Source organism: Panthera leo, chromosome C2, assembly GCF_018350215.1.
Source record: "Panthera leo isolate Ple1 chromosome C2, P.leo_Ple1_pat1.1, whole genome shotgun sequence".
Taxonomy (NCBI): domain Eukaryota; kingdom Metazoa; phylum Chordata; class Mammalia; order Carnivora; family Felidae; genus Panthera; species Panthera leo.
This window is the reverse complement of record NC_056687.1, coordinates 93302068-93318412: the sequence shown is the minus strand read 5'-3', so window position 1 is coordinate 93318412 and position 16345 is coordinate 93302068. Positions and strand designations below refer to the sequence as shown.

At 35.5% G+C, this 16345-nt stretch overlaps 1 protein-coding gene across 13 annotated transcripts in view; it reads left to right on the top strand.

Moving 5' to 3' along the window:
* ECT2 (epithelial cell transforming 2) overlaps positions 1-16345 on the top strand; it is a 64890-nt gene that overhangs the window by 14548 nt on the left and 33997 nt on the right. For 11 of the 13 annotated variants that reach the window (XR_006207389.1, XR_006207392.1, XR_006207391.1 and 8 more), the window contains 6 exons: positions 12-127; positions 1239-1301; positions 2654-2876; positions 7250-7386; positions 11432-11551; positions 16242-16310. Coding sequence is in view for 5 of the 13 variants with exons in the window: in XM_042956155.1 (XP_042812089.1) it covers positions 12-127; positions 1239-1301; positions 2654-2876; positions 7250-7386; positions 11432-11551; positions 16242-16310 (728 nt within the window). In the remaining 8 variants the exon portion in view is untranslated. The remainder of the gene's footprint in view (positions 1-11; positions 128-1238; positions 1302-2653; positions 2877-7249; positions 7387-11431; positions 11552-16241; positions 16311-16345) is intronic. The other 2 variants (XR_006207394.1, XM_042956158.1) reach the window with 1 other exon arrangement.

Below are 16345 nucleotides of genomic sequence, written 5' to 3'. Positions count from 1 at the left end.
TTTCTTTTTAGGAGGTAACTGTTTACCTGTTGGAGATGAAAGATGCACTCACCTTATAGTTGAAGAGAATATAGTAAAAGAACTTCCATTTGAACCTTCAAAGAAACTTTATGTTGTCAAGCAGGAGGCAAGTAATTGTAGAATAATTATAATAAATATAATAATAAAACTCTATAGTTTTATTTTTTAATAGACTTTTATTTTAATTTTGTTATTTTAAGTAGGCTTCACATCAGTGTGGGGTTTGAACTCAGGACCCTGAGATTAAGAGTTGCATGCTCAACAACTGAGCCAGCTAGGTGCCCTAAGATGGGTTTTTGAAAGATACTACTAATAGTTTCTCTTTTCTTTTCCTTTTTTGTTTTTTAACGTTTATTTAGTTTTGAGAGATAGGCAGAGTGCAAGAGGGGGAGAGGTTGACAGAGGGAAGCACACAATCTGAAGGAGCCTCCATGCTTGGAGCTGCCAGCATAGAGCCTGATGCAGGTCTGAAACCCACGACCTGTGAGATCATGACCTGAGCGGAAGTCAGTCGCTTAATCCACTGAGCCACCCAGGAGCCCCTTCTTCTTCGTCGTCTCCTCCGTCTCCTCCTCCGTCTCCTCCTCCGTCTCCTCCTCCGTCTCCTCCTCCCGTCGTCTTCGTTGTTGTCTTTGCCTTCTTCGCCTTCTTCGTCTCCTCCTCCTCCTCCCCCTCCCCTTCCCCTCCCCCCTCCCCTCCCCCCTTCTCCTCCATTTTATTTATTTTTGAGAGAGAGACAGACAGACTGAGTACTAGCAGGGGAGGGGCAGAGAGAGAGGGAGATACAGAATCCAAAGCAGGCTCCAGGCTCCAAGCTTGTCAGCACAGAGCACGATGCGGGGCTCAAATTCATGGACTGCAAGATTGTGACCTGAGTTGAAGTCAGATGCTTAACTGACTGAGCCACCCAGGCTCCCCTCTTTTTTTTTTTTTTTTTTTTTTAATGTTTATATACTCATTTGTTTTGAGAGAGTGAGAGAGCTCAAGCACGGGGGGAGAGAGAGAGAGAGAGAGAGAGAGAGGATTGCAAGCAGCCTCTGCACTGTTGGTGTGGAATCTGACGTGGGGCTCAATTTCACAAACTGTGAGATTATGACCTGAGCTGAAATCAAGAGCTGGATGCTTAACCCACTCAGCCACTCAGGTGCCTCACCTAATAGCTTTTCTGAGAAGGTAAAATCTTAATTAAAATTTTTTTTTTTTTGTCTCTCACCTAGTGGTTCTGGGGAAGCATTCAAATGGATGCCCGAGCTGGAGAAACTATGTATTTATATGAAAAGGTATGCTTTTTTTGTCCCTTAGTCATTTGCTCTGTGAATTTGGTGATATAAAGATAACACTTCTGTCTGAAAAGAGCATATAATTGGCATACCAGTCATCTTTTATGTCATGTTTAGGAGTTTCAGAATAATTGGATAATTGGATATTGAGTAATAGGCTGTGTAGCTTTAAGTAAAACTTCAATGCAGTAGATCTTTTAATCTAATCTATGTCATTCTGTGCTACTTCTTAGTGATACCATTATGAACAATAACAATCCTATCTTTAGAAACTTAGAATCTTAAGGAAAAGATGGATATACAAACAGTTACAGTGCAGAATATGTACTATAGTTGAGTAATTATTTTAACCTCACTCTGAGAGACTCAGGAGGGACTGAAAAGAGCAAGTAAGTGTTTAGTCAACTTACTAAGTTAAACTTGTACAGACATTCAGGTTAGATAGCAGGTGGGAGATGGTGTTAAGCTTGAAAAAGCAAGTAGTTTAGTTTACTATGGCTTTAGAAAACTGTGGGAAAGGCCAAAAAATATAGCTTATGATGTAGGCAGAATCAAGGAGTTTATAATATGTTAAAGAATTTGGGAAGTATTGGGAGCCATTGAATAATATTAAGGATTGGGAACTGGTGAAGAATATACTAGGTAAGGAGTATTGGGAGCCATTGAAGAATATTAAGGGGAGAGATGTCATTAAAAAAATGACTCTGATAGCAGATTGTAAGCAAGGAAAATGCAGCCTTCGTCCTAGATTGGTGAAAAGTGGTATCATTCACCAAAACATGAAGGGAAGATTTTCTTTATTTGGAGATTTAATTTGAATGGAATATTGAAGACAAGGTACAGATTTATTATGTTTCTATAAAATCTAAATAGGTACTATATTGTCTTCTGACTCTTTTGTTCTCAAGGTTTTTAACGTAAAGTTTAAAATCTGTGCTTAAAATATCAAGAGAGAGCTTTTAAAGTCAAGTGTTATTTGGCAAATATTGGAGAGCAATATGTCCAGGCACTGTGCTAAATGCTAAGGATACAGTGAAAAAAATATGAATGGTCCCTGCCCTCCAGAGTTTATGGCCTAACAGGGGACTAGACAGTAAACAAGCTTACAGATGAATACGTAATGGTGATAGAGCTATGAAGAAACAGAATGAGGTGCTTGGGGTTAGGCAATTACAGTGGTCCCTTGACTATTATGTTTTATGAATCTTCTGAATTACCTGGCAGAGTGTATAGTTGTAAAATCATTGTGCAAAATCCAGGTTTTGTCAAACTTGTAAATACATTTTTCGTCTGTTCCTGTCTCAGTATAGAACCAAGGAAGTAAAATAGAGCTTTTGTGCTTTTGATTGCAGGCTAATACTCCTGAGCTCAAGAAATCAGTGTCACTGCTTTCTCTAAATACCCCAAACAGCAATCGCAAAAGACGTCGTTTAAAAGAGACACTTGCTCAGCTTTCGAGAGAGACAGACATGTCACCTTTTCCTCCCCGTAAGCGCCCGTCAGCTGAACATTCGCTTTCTATAGGGTCACTCCTAGATATCTCCAACACACCAGAGTCTAGCATTAACTATGGAGGTAATTCACATTTTAAAAAATTGATGATTACAGTTTAGCAGAATGGAATAATTATTAGAGTATAGGTAAATCACTACTACAGTGAACATGAAAGGTTCTACCTTTTATTGCTGTTGTTCTTGCTGAGGAGAAAAGGCACATAAAAATGCTTCCATGTAATGATTGCTTACTATATGCTAAGTGCTTTCTATATTTTATTTGTATATTACTGTAGAAAATGATAGAGCTGTTCAAAGAGCAAATTCTTAACTAGCAAAAAAAAGATCACAGAAGGTGTCACATGAATTATGGAGAAAATAGGTACAATTAAATCACTGTAAGGTAAGTTCAGTTTGTCTCAAATGATAGAAGAAAGCTAGCCCTATAATTAACTCTTCTCTCTTGGTCATCAGTTTTTCTCTCTATTTTTGGTTTTCAATCTGCACATAAATATGTTGTGTTTTTTACACTTAAGAAGCAATCAAAGCCTTCCCTTAACCCCATGACTCTATTTACTATCTCATTTCTCTCTTTCCTTTTATAGGAGTACTCTTCAAAGAATTACCTTGATCTATTGTGTCACTTCCTTGCCTTTCATTGTCTTTTTAACCCATTCCAATTGAACTTAAGTCCCTACTGCATGAAATTGCTCTTACTGAGGAGACTGACCTTTTTTATGCAGTCAGCAACATTGAACACGTGAACAGCTATTTCTTCCCAGAGATAGTTTTCTCTTAGATTTTGTACGTCATTTCTTGTTCTCTTTTGCCTAACTTCTCCACCTCTAACTATTGAATGTTATTTCTGAGTCATTTCTTCTCTATTGTATTCTTCCTAAATGGTCTCATTTTTAATTCCATGGCTTTAGAAACATTCATATGCTCTTGACTCCCTAATTTGTCATCTTCTCTGTCCAACTGCCTTCTTAATACCTATTCCTACTTGTCCATGCCTAATACACTTCTTAAACTTAATCAAATTAGAACTCTTGGTTTTGATTTTCTCTACCACTCTCAACTCTATTCCTTTGCCACCCTTCCTTTATCAGCCTTTTCTATAAAATGGATCTCTCTTAGACAATTATTTTGGTCTCCTAAATGGTCTCTCTCTATTCATTTTTGCCTTTTTATTTATTATTCATTATTATTATTATTTTGTTAATGTTTATTTTTGAGGGGGGGAGGAAGGGAGGGACAAAGCATGAGTGGGGGAGGGGCAGAGAGAGAGAGGGCAATACAGAATCTGAAGCAGGCTCCAGTCTCTGAGCTGTCAGCACAGAGCCTGACATGGGACTCGAACTCATGAACCACAAGATCATGACCCGAGCCAAAGTCGGACATTTAACCAACTGGGCCACCCAGGTGCCCCCTTTCCTTTTTTCTTTCTTTCTTTCTTTCTTTCTTTCTTTCTTTCTTTCTTTCTTTCTTTCTTTCTAATTTTAAGTTTATTTATTTATTTGTTTTGAGAGAGACAGAGTCAGCACAGGTAGGGGAGGGACAGAGAGGGAGACAGAGAATCCCAAGCAGGCTCCACACCATCAGCATGGAGCCCGACATGGGGCTCGAACCCACAAAACTGTGAGATCATGACCTGAGCCACAATCAAAAGTTGGACACTTGACCAACTGAGCCACCTGGGTGCCCCTTCTTTTTTTTAAAGTTAGTTTATTTATCTAAGTAATCTCTACACCTATCCTGGGGATTAAACACACAACCCTGAGGTCAAGAGTTGTATGCTTTTCCGACTGAACCAGCCAGGCACCCCCAATTTTGCCTTTCTGCATGCAGCACTTAGGTTTCTAAAATACATATGCCACTTCTCTGCTAGAAGTCATACAGTGGCTTTTTATTACCGTAGCTTCCAAGTTCCTATGTGATCCTTCCTCACTTACCTCCAACCTCATAGGATACCCTGCTCTCCTGTAATATTTTAAGTTTCCGTCACACTATCTTTGTTATTCTTCAGATATTCCCACTACATTCATACCTCAGGAACTTTATACTTGCCCTCTTTGCTTTAAAGAAATCTTGTTGGGTTTTCTACAAAGTTACATCCCTGTTTGAGTACTTCTCACCAACCCATTATGTGGTTGTTGTCTTTAGTAGTAGTTTTTACTGTTAGAAACTATATTTTTTGTTTATTTTATTTGCCTCACCAGAATGTAAGCTTTAAGAAAACAAGAACAGTGCCTCACTAAATATTCATGGAAGGAATTGAGTGTCAATTTAGGGTAGGCCCAGAAAACCAAGGTGGAGTTGAGAAGTAAGATGAGTAAGAATACAGATAACAGTATACAAATTCGTTTTTTAGGAATAGTGAAGAGATTAGTTGACTTGTAGTATGGAGGAGTAATAGTTAAATTAGAAAGGTTAGTTGGGGCCTAATATTAGAGGACTTTAAAATCAGACTGGCAGGTCTGAACTGCATATTGTCATTAACGAGGAACTTAAGCTATTGAGCAGTAGAGTCATTGGTTGAGTAGGTAATTTGTAGTGAATTATTCTGAAAAATGATTCAAAGGAAGACAGTTTAGAGATGGCCAGACCATGAAGTAATCTATAGTGGCTTGGGCCACAAGGTGATAAGGTCCTGAGTCAGGGTTACTGATGGTTGGAAAGAAAAGTGGAGATATTGATGGAATGGAGTGACAGGAAGAGAATAAGGGATGATGGCAAAGTATTAAAATAGGAGAAATGTTACCTTAGCAAAAACAGGAAGTCTATATTTTGGAGGAAGATAGTGCAGTTTTAGAGAATATCCAGGTAAAATTGAGGTACAAATGTCCAGTGGGTATTTGGAAAAATTGAACTTGGTGCTTGGGTAGAGGATTATGATTAGATACATATGTCAGAATTTACTGGTTCCATAATCATGATGGACATACTGGGCATGGGATGGTAAGAGCTGATCATATACGGCTGAAGCTTGAATATGCAGTTGAAGGAACAGGAGAAGAAAATGAACCACTAAAAAAACCCAGACATGACAGTTGTACTAATATATTAGGTACTCTGTATAGGAGAATGCCCAGTTTGTAGATCACTGCCTACACACAATAATTAAATTAGATCAATGTATGTCAGTTTCTTCCTCCTGAAATATGTAATGGCAGAAGCTCTTGGATCTGTTGAGAGCAGCCTGAAATAACATATGGCAAGTGGGAGAATCTTTGAAGTCTACTAGCTTTAAAAAACATTCAAAGTTCCATAGTACACACCATTGTATTAATAATATTTAAAATTATCATTGAGTAAAGTTAATATACTGGGACTATATTGTTTTTTTCCATGTCATTCTATTGTATGTTATACATTAGTTTTCTTATTGAAAAACTTGCTATTAGGAGATTCTGTACATAATGTTAAAGTATTTTAATCATAACTGATAGTAAGAAAGTGTATATAAAGCTTTTATGAAGTATCATGTTTTTTGAAATATGTATAAAAAATACTAATGTGTCCTCCCATTTTGTGTTGGACTAGGTGTTTTCATATTATGTTAAGAACTAATGAAGAATTTGCAGTGATGTTGGGTTTTTTGAGGAAGGCTTCCTGCATATATATGTGATAAGTTTTCTGTTACTGTGTAATCATAACAACCTCTTTATCTTTTAACTTAAATATTTTTATGGAGTTTTAAATTTTATTTTATTTGAGCTTTTTATTTTGAAATATTTTAGATTGCAAAAAGCTACAAAAATAGTACAAAGATTCTAGTACTCTACTCAGATTTCTTTCCCAAATGGAAATATTCTGCCATGATTGTGTTAGCATTCATTCATTCATTCTCTCTCTCTTTCTATATACACACATATTTTTTATGTCTGCACCGTTTGAGATTAAGTTGCAGATACGATGACCCTTTATTTCTAAATACTTAAATGTGTATTTCCTAAAATAGACATTTCTTGTACCACTATAATACACGTATTGTAATTAGGAAATTGACGTTAATACTATGTATGACCTACTCTTAATTTTTATTAGTTGTTCCACTCATATCCTTTTTAGGAAAAGAATAAAGTTCCTTTTTTTTTTCCCTGGTCTAAGACTCAATCCAGGATCATAGAGAAAGTTGTTATCTCTCTCTAGTCTCTTCTAATCTGGAATAGTTCCTCAACTTTCTCTGTTTTTAATGACTTCAACGTTTTTGAAGAGTACAGGCCATTATTTAGTATAATGACAGGCCAAATCTGTCAATTTGGAGTCATTGATACTTTGGACCATTATTTTTTTCTGGCTTTATCCTGTAAAGAAATTTTACTTTAATGAAAATCTAAATGGGTATATTTCTAAGAGTGGATATCTTTACCCCTTTTTTTGTTGTTAAATCTGCACAGTATCTGGTACTTGTATCTGGTTTTCATTAAATCTTTCTTCCTTTTTACCTTTTAGAAACACCAAAATCTTGTACTAAGTCTTCTAAAAATTCCACTCCGGTTCCTTCAAAGCAGTCAGCCAGGTGGCAAGTTGCAAAAGAGCTTTATCAGACTGAAAGTAATTATGTAAATATATTGGCCACAATTATTCAGGTAAGAGTTTGGTGCAAAATGATCCCTGTTCCAGTGTTCATAACTAAAAAATCTGAGAAGTGTTATTTCTTGCAAGCAAATTATATAAGCATAGAATTTGAACATAGATACTAAAAATGAAAATGTATGATGAAAATCTGCTATTAGGGAAATACCATAACTGTAATAGTAGCTTTTATTCATATAGAAATAGCACCATTTTTTATAGTGACTTTAAAAAGAGAAGGATCCTCAGTAGATAATCTTGGAGAGAACTAACTTTTATTCAATGCAGAACTTTGCATGTTCGCTGTCAGGATACTGCATTTATATTCATACGCAGATGTGGTAGATAACTTTTTCTGAAAGTGTGCATTCTAGGAGTCATACTGTATATATGTGAAAAGCAATAGCAATGAAGCATAACAATATGAATGTAATTTTTTTTTCAGTAATCCTTTCATGTGTCAAGTTTATTTTTTTTCTTTTTTAATTTTTTTAATGTTTAGTTATTTTTGAGAGACAGAGCACAAGCGGGGGGTTGGGAGGCAGAGAGTGAGGGAGACACAGAAACCGAAGCAGGCTCCAGGCTCTGAGCTGTCAGCACAGAGCCTGACGCAGGGCTCGAACTACTGAGCCGTGAGATCATGCCCTGAGCTGAAGTCAAACACTTAACGGGCTGAGCCACCCAGGCCCCCCTCATGTGTCAAGTTTCTTAAAGTATGTAGTGGTTAGTCATAAATATTAATTCCTTGCTTATCATTAAAATGTACTATGAAGTTATTGCTGAAGAAGAACAATTCTAATGGATCCTTCTAGGGTGAGACTGAAGATGATATTAAAGAAAAAACTGAAATTCAAGGTTCTGAAATACAATAATAGGATATTATTTTGGCATCTGCAGAAAGAGGTAATAGATTTGTTTTAGGTAATGAAGGAGATTGTCAGAAAAATAAAGTTGATACCATCATGCTTGTCTCTGAATAGAAAAATAATAGGGAGCTTCTGATTGGGGTTAATTTTTAACTGACCTCTATTTGAATTCTTAATATAACTCATTAGGGTTCAATATAATAGCCTTTAGTTGCTTGTACCACTGATAAAATGCATGGATAAGAAATGGAAAGACTTCTTTCTTGCTATTCATGGAGAGGTTATTCTTCACAGTTAATTTGTTTAGCAGCAGTCAAGGGTTTATGAGGCCCTTTGCTGTATTATACTTTACTTGTTTTAAGTCAGCTGTGCTCTTCTTCCTCAAGGGAAATCATTCTGGATGAGTTTCTTGTTGAAGTTTTTATAGTCAGCCAAAATGTAGTCGAGTAGCAGAAAATCCCGTTGGCATACACTGTTCATGTACTTTGGTAGCATTTATTACCCAGAAATGTAAATCCTTTCAGACCATGGTAAATGCACTGGAGTTTCAGAATTCTAATTTGCATATCAATTAACTTTGCTAAAATGCCTTAAAAAGGCCCTTAGAATTATTAGACTTACATCATTTCATACCACTATGCTTACTATAAACTCACCTAAGATTTTATTTAAAAGATTGTGATCTAAATTCATAATAATGTTCTCTTCAGTCTTTATTTTAGGACTGATGTTTTCCTTCCTTTTTTTTGAAATTGGATTTGGAATAATTTAGCCCCAGAAGCTTCTTTATGTATTTCATATAATACTTGGGTGCCTATTAATATAAATTAGTTTCCCAAGTGTCAAAGAAGATTGCTGTTTTAAAGGAGCTTACATTGGAAGAGGAGATAAAACATACATACCTAATTATAATACTGAGTAAAAGGGTATGAACATCATGAGGGAGGTTTAGTTAAGGTATTTGGAGATTTGTGAGGTGGGAGTTTTACTTTTATGAGCTTAGGGAAGGTGTTGGGTTGGAAGTTTGGTGGGTTGAACATTGGAAAAAGTATCATAAAGAAGATAAAAATTGAAGTGAATTTTGAAGTAGGAGTATGATTAGTACATGTAAAAAATATGGGTAGGGAGTGTATTTGAGATTGTGCAAATAATATAGACAATTGAAGATGTATACAACATTCAAGGTATAATGACTAGTCTAGGGGATTAGTGTTTAGGGTGATTTAAGGGAACTAAGGTGCAAGGGGTAGGGTGTGGATACAGTGAGAGCTGAGGTCAGGCTGTCTATGCCAGACTAGAGAAGGCCTTTGTATAGTGTTATATGTAATATAGAGAAGAATTTTTGATGGGAAGGGGAAGATGGTATCTGACTTGCATTTTTGGAAGATAACTTGTTTCACTTAGGTACTGAAGAGGGGAAATTATGGAGACAAGACTAATTTGGAGGTTATTTCAGCAGTCTTGGTTAGAGATTTTGAGGACTTGGACTTCTTTCAGTGAAAATGAAAATAGGACAAATTTGAGAAATGTTGGAAAGGTAGAATCAGAAGTGTTTGGCTATCTAATTTTTTATGGAGGCTTAAAGCAAGTACGGAGAACCGTTTTGTATAGTTTAACATGTCTTAAGACTACTGGGAGGTTTTAAAGTAAAAAGTAAAATTTTAAAAAGTCAAATAACTAAAGTAAAAGTAGTAATGTATTGTTGGGTTCTTAACATACGTGGAAATAAAAAGAATGACAATAACACAAAGGCCAGGAGGAGCAGAAGTAAAAAAATAATAATAATAATAAATAAAATAAAAGAGAGTAGTAAAGAACTACATGAAAATTATGGGGGCATCTGGCTGACTCAGTCGGTAGAGCATGTGACTTCTGGTCTCAGGGTTGTGAGTTCGACCCCCATGTTGGATGTAGAGGTTACTTAAAAATAAAATCTTTAAAAAAAAAACCAAAACACTTAAACGAAGATTATGAATTGTTACTGGTTTTAAGAATTACATTTCTATAAGTTTAGTCACCCAAAATACTTATATACATAAAAACATATTAAATAAATATATTTTTCCAGGCCTTCCATTTCTGCAATTATGAACCCTACCCACTAGAAACAATAAAAATACTGAAATCAGAAAAAAAAAAAAAAATCAAAAAACAAAAGCCTTTATTATTCTAAATACATCAGTAAGGTGATAATAAAGTGAGGTATATTCATGGGGAGCCTGGGTGGCTCAGTTGGATGGGCAGTGGACTTCAGCTCAGGTCTTGATCTCGCCGTTGTGATTTTGAGCCCTGTGTAGGGCTCTGTGCTGACAGCTCAGAGCCTGGAGCCTGCTTTGGATTCTGTGTCTCCACTCTCCCTCTGCCCTTCCCCCACTTGTGCTCTGTTTCTCTCTGTCTCTCAAAAATAAATATTAAAAAAAATTTTTTTTTAAATGAAGTGAGGTATATTCAGAGGCCAAAATCTAAGTAGGGAGTTGTGTACTAAAACCAGCTTTTACCCCAAAGACCGCAAGGCCTCAGTGGACACAGAAAACCAACACAAAAACTAGTTTCCAACCTACTGTCAAACTTCCAGTAAAGTTAAAAATGTGTATAGCCGATGACCCAGAAATTCTAAATGTCAAAACATTTAGTATTTCTATTAAGCGTATGTCTGGAAATCACTGATTGCTTATTGCTTTCTTCCTTAGTAATTTGAAAGAAAAGTGCAAATTACTCTTGTATTATACTAGCAATTTCATATTATTAGATTCTAATATAACATTTTATGATAATATATATACACACAGATGTATAAATAAATAGGATAAAATAGAAAATGTTATGAGAAAAAAGTTCTCAAATTTAGGGAGAGATTTCTTTTTTTAATTTTTTCTTTTCCATCAACTTCTCTCTTATCACTGTCAATATGTTTTTTTCTAAGTGTTTTTTTAATGTTTATATTTGAGAGAGAGAGAGAGAGGAAGGGAGTGTATGCGAGGGGGGGGAGGGGCAGAGAGAGAGGGAGACACAGAATCTGAAGTAGGCTCCAGGCTCTGAGGCGTGGGGCTCTAATTCATGGACCTCAAGATCATGACCTGAGCCGAAGTCAGACACTTAACCAATTGAACCATCTAGGCGCCCCTCACTGTCAATATGTTTGCTTTTTTCCCTATAACCTATCTAAACTAGTGGGTTTTTTTTAACCTTTTAGTTATTTCAAGTACCATTGGAAGAGGAAGGACAACGTGGTGGGCCTATCCTTGCACCAGAAGAGATTAAGACTATTTTTGGTAGTATCCCTGATATCTTTGATGTGCACACTAAGATAAAGGTAAATTTGTGTATGTTAGGTTGGTAGTAATTCTTTTTGGATTGTGTTTATATGATGTTTTTTTAAGGTACTATTGATTGTCTAAATGAGTTTTATACCTAAAACTTCTTATTCTCTCATTTATTCCTTTGAATCATTTATGTCCCTTTGCTCCAGTGCCTTATTAATATTTGTTGTTGGTCTGTTTTTTAATTTTGATTAATCCTGAAGTAAGGAATTAAACCTTTTGAAGTTTTTTCTATAGAAATATGTGGTTGCTGGTGGTATTTTTCTTATTTTCCTACTGTTCCTCTCAAGTTGTTTGTTTTGCTTTGAGTTGTTTGAAAAACTGAAGCTGCAAGAGACTTAGAGACCATTTTGTTCATTTCTCTGTTTATAGTCAGGTAAATAAAAAAAAAAAAACCAACACATAAGACAATGCTATCCTCTTAATGATTTTTACTTTGATGAAGGGTCCATGATTTATAGGTACCAGTCTGTCATAGTAAAGTAATTTGGGGGCAGATTTAGCTGAACTTTTAAAAGTAGTTAAACTTTATTTTCTACTTGGTACTTGAGCAAAATTGATCAGTTTTCTCTTCAGAACAACCCATATGAATGGTTATTTCATATTCCAATAAAAAGATCTATATTATAGAATGTTTCCAAACAAGTACATTATATTACTTTTGATTTTACTGTACATTATAAACAAAAGTATAAACGATCTATAAGTTAATAAAAATGCAATTTTAAATGCTTGCGTTTGTACTTTATCAAAATCCATGATCATATTTCACTTATTTCTAGATCTAAAGGGACTCTGAAGGAGTCTTTACTTTCATAAAAAGCTATTGAGTTTCAGCCTAGGTTAATCTTATTCTAGTTTGGTTTCTGGATATTCAAAAAGTGTTTTTGTTATATTTTTTCTTTTATAAGAAACACTGGCAGGCATAAAGGTAGAATGGGAAGGCAAGTAAGTTTTCATCTTGGTGTCCTAACACTAATTTGTGGATCAATTTGAATTTGTGTCACTCATTTAGTTCGTCTGGGTGTTAAAGTGCTCTTCTAATATAAAATGTTACACTTGTTATGTGTATAGGATCATAATCTCAATAGAGAAAATCATGTTCTCTGATTCACTGGGGCTTTGAAAATGATTGTTACTCTTTATAGTTTTCTCATGTGTAACATTCTTCAAGCTTCTTCTATAAAGTTGGATTGCTGATATTTAAACTATTAGTTGTTTTTTAGCTGATTTCAAGTTTGTCATACATTTAAAACTTTCAAAGCCTGTGTTCTTTTCTACCACGAAACCAATACATGTTGTCAAACATTTGTAAGATCAGGAGTAAAGGAAAGAGGAGTATAAAATACCCACAATCCTATCACCCAAAATTTTAAATTCTGTTGTATTTTCTTGTCTTTTTTTATACATAGAAGTTTTTTCCTTCTTTTAAATGTAGCCGGCCATCAAGTACTGGCACATGTAGCGAGCAGTATCAAGAAGTTGGTATTATTGTCTACATTTTACAGATGTGAAACTGCTACACACAGAAATTAAATAATTTTTCCCAAGTCAGTCATCTAATAAATGTTGGATCTAGGATTTAAATACTTGTTTGTCTAACTTCAGAGTCTGTTCTCTTAAATCCTAATGCTATCTTGCTTTTTGTTTTTGTTTTTGTTTTTGGAAATTGAGATCTAATTGACATATCATTGTATTAGTTTTATTATACAAATAATAGTTTGCTATGCATATATATTATGAAGAGATCACCATGATAAATTTAATTAACATCTATCACCACACATAATTACAAATTCTTTTTTCTTTTAAAGTTTATTTATTTATTTTTTGAGAGAGAGACTGTGAGCAGGGAAGGGACAGAGAGAGAGGGAGAGAGAGAATCCCAAGCAGGCTCCGCACCATCAGCATAGAGTCCCATGTGGGGCTTGAACCCATGAAGTTGTGAGATCATGACCCGAGCCGAAACCAATAGCCAGATGCTTAACTGACTGAGCTACCCAGACACCCCACAAATTCTTTTTCCTTTGTGATGAGAACTTTTAAGATCTGCTCTGTTAGCAACTTTCAAATATGCAATACAGTATTGTTAACTATAGTCACCATGCTTAATATTACATTCCCCAGGACTGTGAGGGATGTCTCACAAACTGTGAGACCATAGCTGAGCTGAAATCAAGAGTCGGACGGACACTTAATCGATTGAGCCACCCAAGCACCCCGATTACATTGCTTTCTGATAGCAATGTTCTTATATAAATATACAGCCATCTTACAGTTTTTTTACACTTTTTTTTAAAGTAGGCATTATACCCAGTGTGGGGTTTAAACTCATAACCCTGAGATCAAGAGTCTCATACTCTATAGACTGAGCCAGCCAGGCGCCCCCAGTTTTTTATACTTAAAAGACGACTACTAGATTATATTGGCAGAGCTTTAAGTTTTTTCTCTTTTGTGTCACAGTTTTCCAAATATCCTGTGTACTTTATATTAAATACATAGGTAAATAAAGTTAATAGTTCCTTACTCAGTATAACAGTCTGTTAAGGATTCTTTTTTTTTTTTTTTTTTTTTGAGATCTTATTTATTTTTAATTTCTTTTAGAGAGAGTGCATGTTCGGGAGAGGGATAGAGGGACATTGGGGGGGGGGGTGATGGCGAATCCCAAGCAGGTTCCATGCTTAGTGTGGAGCCCAACATGGGGCTTGATCCCACAACCCGGGGATCGTGACCTGAGTTGAAATCAAGAGGTGGGACATTCCACCAACTGAGCCACCCAGGCGCCCCTAAAGATTTTATTTTTAAGTAATTTCTATACCCAACATGGGTCTCAAACTTACAACCTGGGATCAAGAGTCGCATGCTCCCCTGACTCTGAGCCAGCCAGGTTCTCATAAGGATTCTTCTAAGTGCTATACAAGTGTTAACTAATTTAATCCTTTGAAGTAAGAATTATTACTATCCTCATTTTTCAGAATAGGAAATTAAGGCACTTCGAGGTTAAGTAACATGCCCAAGGGCACAGAACAAACCCTAGAGCCAGTATTTTTTTTTTTTTAATTTTTATTTAAATTCTAGTTAGTTAATACGTAATGCAATATTGGTTTCAGGAATAGAATTCAGTGATTCATCACTTACATCCCACACTCAGTGCTCATCACAAGTGCTCTCCTTAGTACCCATCTTCCATCTAGCCCATCCCACCACTTCCCTACGCCAACCCTCAGTTTGTTCCATGTCTCAAAGTTAGGGCCAGTATTTAAAACTAGCAAGTCAGTGTCAGAATCTACTATATTATATTGCCCAAAGGTTAGTTTTATTTATGAATTTTTTCTTTTCTTTTGTTGTAAATAACAACCTTTATGGAAAATAGCTTATTTCCAAAGCTGAAATAGTAAGAGGAGTGATGCTGTTTTACATTTTTTCTGTCTTGCTTAAGAGAAGACTGTTTTCTTATATCTGCTTCTGAATTCAGTCTGTCGTATCACACATCACGTAACCTCTAGAAAAGTCTCTAGTATGCTTGTGACAGAATTAGAGTGGAAAAGTCATATGGAGCTTTAGTGTTGTAATGAAAATAGTTTTAATCTCATGAATTCCACTACAGAGATTTCCTGGGAAGCCTGTGGATGACACTTGGAGAACTTTTGGTTATAAGGGCTTATTGATTAATTTCTACTTTAAAGTCACTTTTAGAATTTCGATTAGGGAATGTCATTTCTTGGCATCTCATTTTACCATCTGATTTGTATTTTATTATCTTAGAATACTTTTTTCTTTTTTTTTAATTTTTATTTATTTATTTATTTTTTAACGTTTATTTATTTTTGAGACAGAGAGAGACAGAGCATGAATGGGGGAGGGTCAGAGAGAGGGAGACACAGAATCTGAAACAGGCTCCAGGCTCCGAGCTGTCAGCACAGAGCCCGACGCGGGGCTTGAACTCACGGACCGTGAGATCATGACCTGAGCTGAAGTCGGCCGCTTAACCGACTGAGCCACCCAGGTGCCCCCTTAGAATACTTTTAAATGTCTTTAAAATTTTTACAAATATTTAATATTTTAGGATTTTATAGGTCAGGAATTAGCAAACTATGGTTGATGGACCAAATCTAGTCAGATTAGGATTTTGGTAAAGTTTTGCTTGTTTTGCTAAAGAAAGTTTTATTGAAACACAGCCACATTCAGTTGTTTCTGAATTGTCTGTGGCTGCTTCCACACTACATGGACAGAGTTGAGTACTTGTAACAGAAACCATATGGCCTGCAAGGCTTGAAATATTTACCTTCTGGCCCTTTAAGTAAAATTTGCTGACCTGTTAGAGATTACAGTTTCAGATGGGTGCTTTAGCAGCAAGATCAAAAGTAGTTTTCTACAATTAATAATGGCAATCAATTTTATAGTTAATAAGAAAAGATGTTGAACTGGCCTATCATTTTGGAAAGTTAGGCTGTCTTATTGACTTGACACTGTTTGTGTTTTCTTAATTATTTTTCAAAGGGTATTTTCCTCATAGTCAAAAAGTTAATTCCTTATTGAGGAGAAAGAGTGTGTTATTGTTTTGCACATCAAATTAATATACTTTGTAAGGTACTTCTTTCAAATGAATATTTCAAAAATATTGGAAAATGTTTAAGGGACTGTCAAATTCAAGCTTAAATGTTGTATTTTGTGCTCTTTCAGGATGATCTGGAAGACCTTATTGTTAATTGGGATGAGAGCAAAAGCATTGGTGACATCTTTCTTAAATATGTGAGTATTTAATTTCTTTTTTAGGTTTTCAGGTT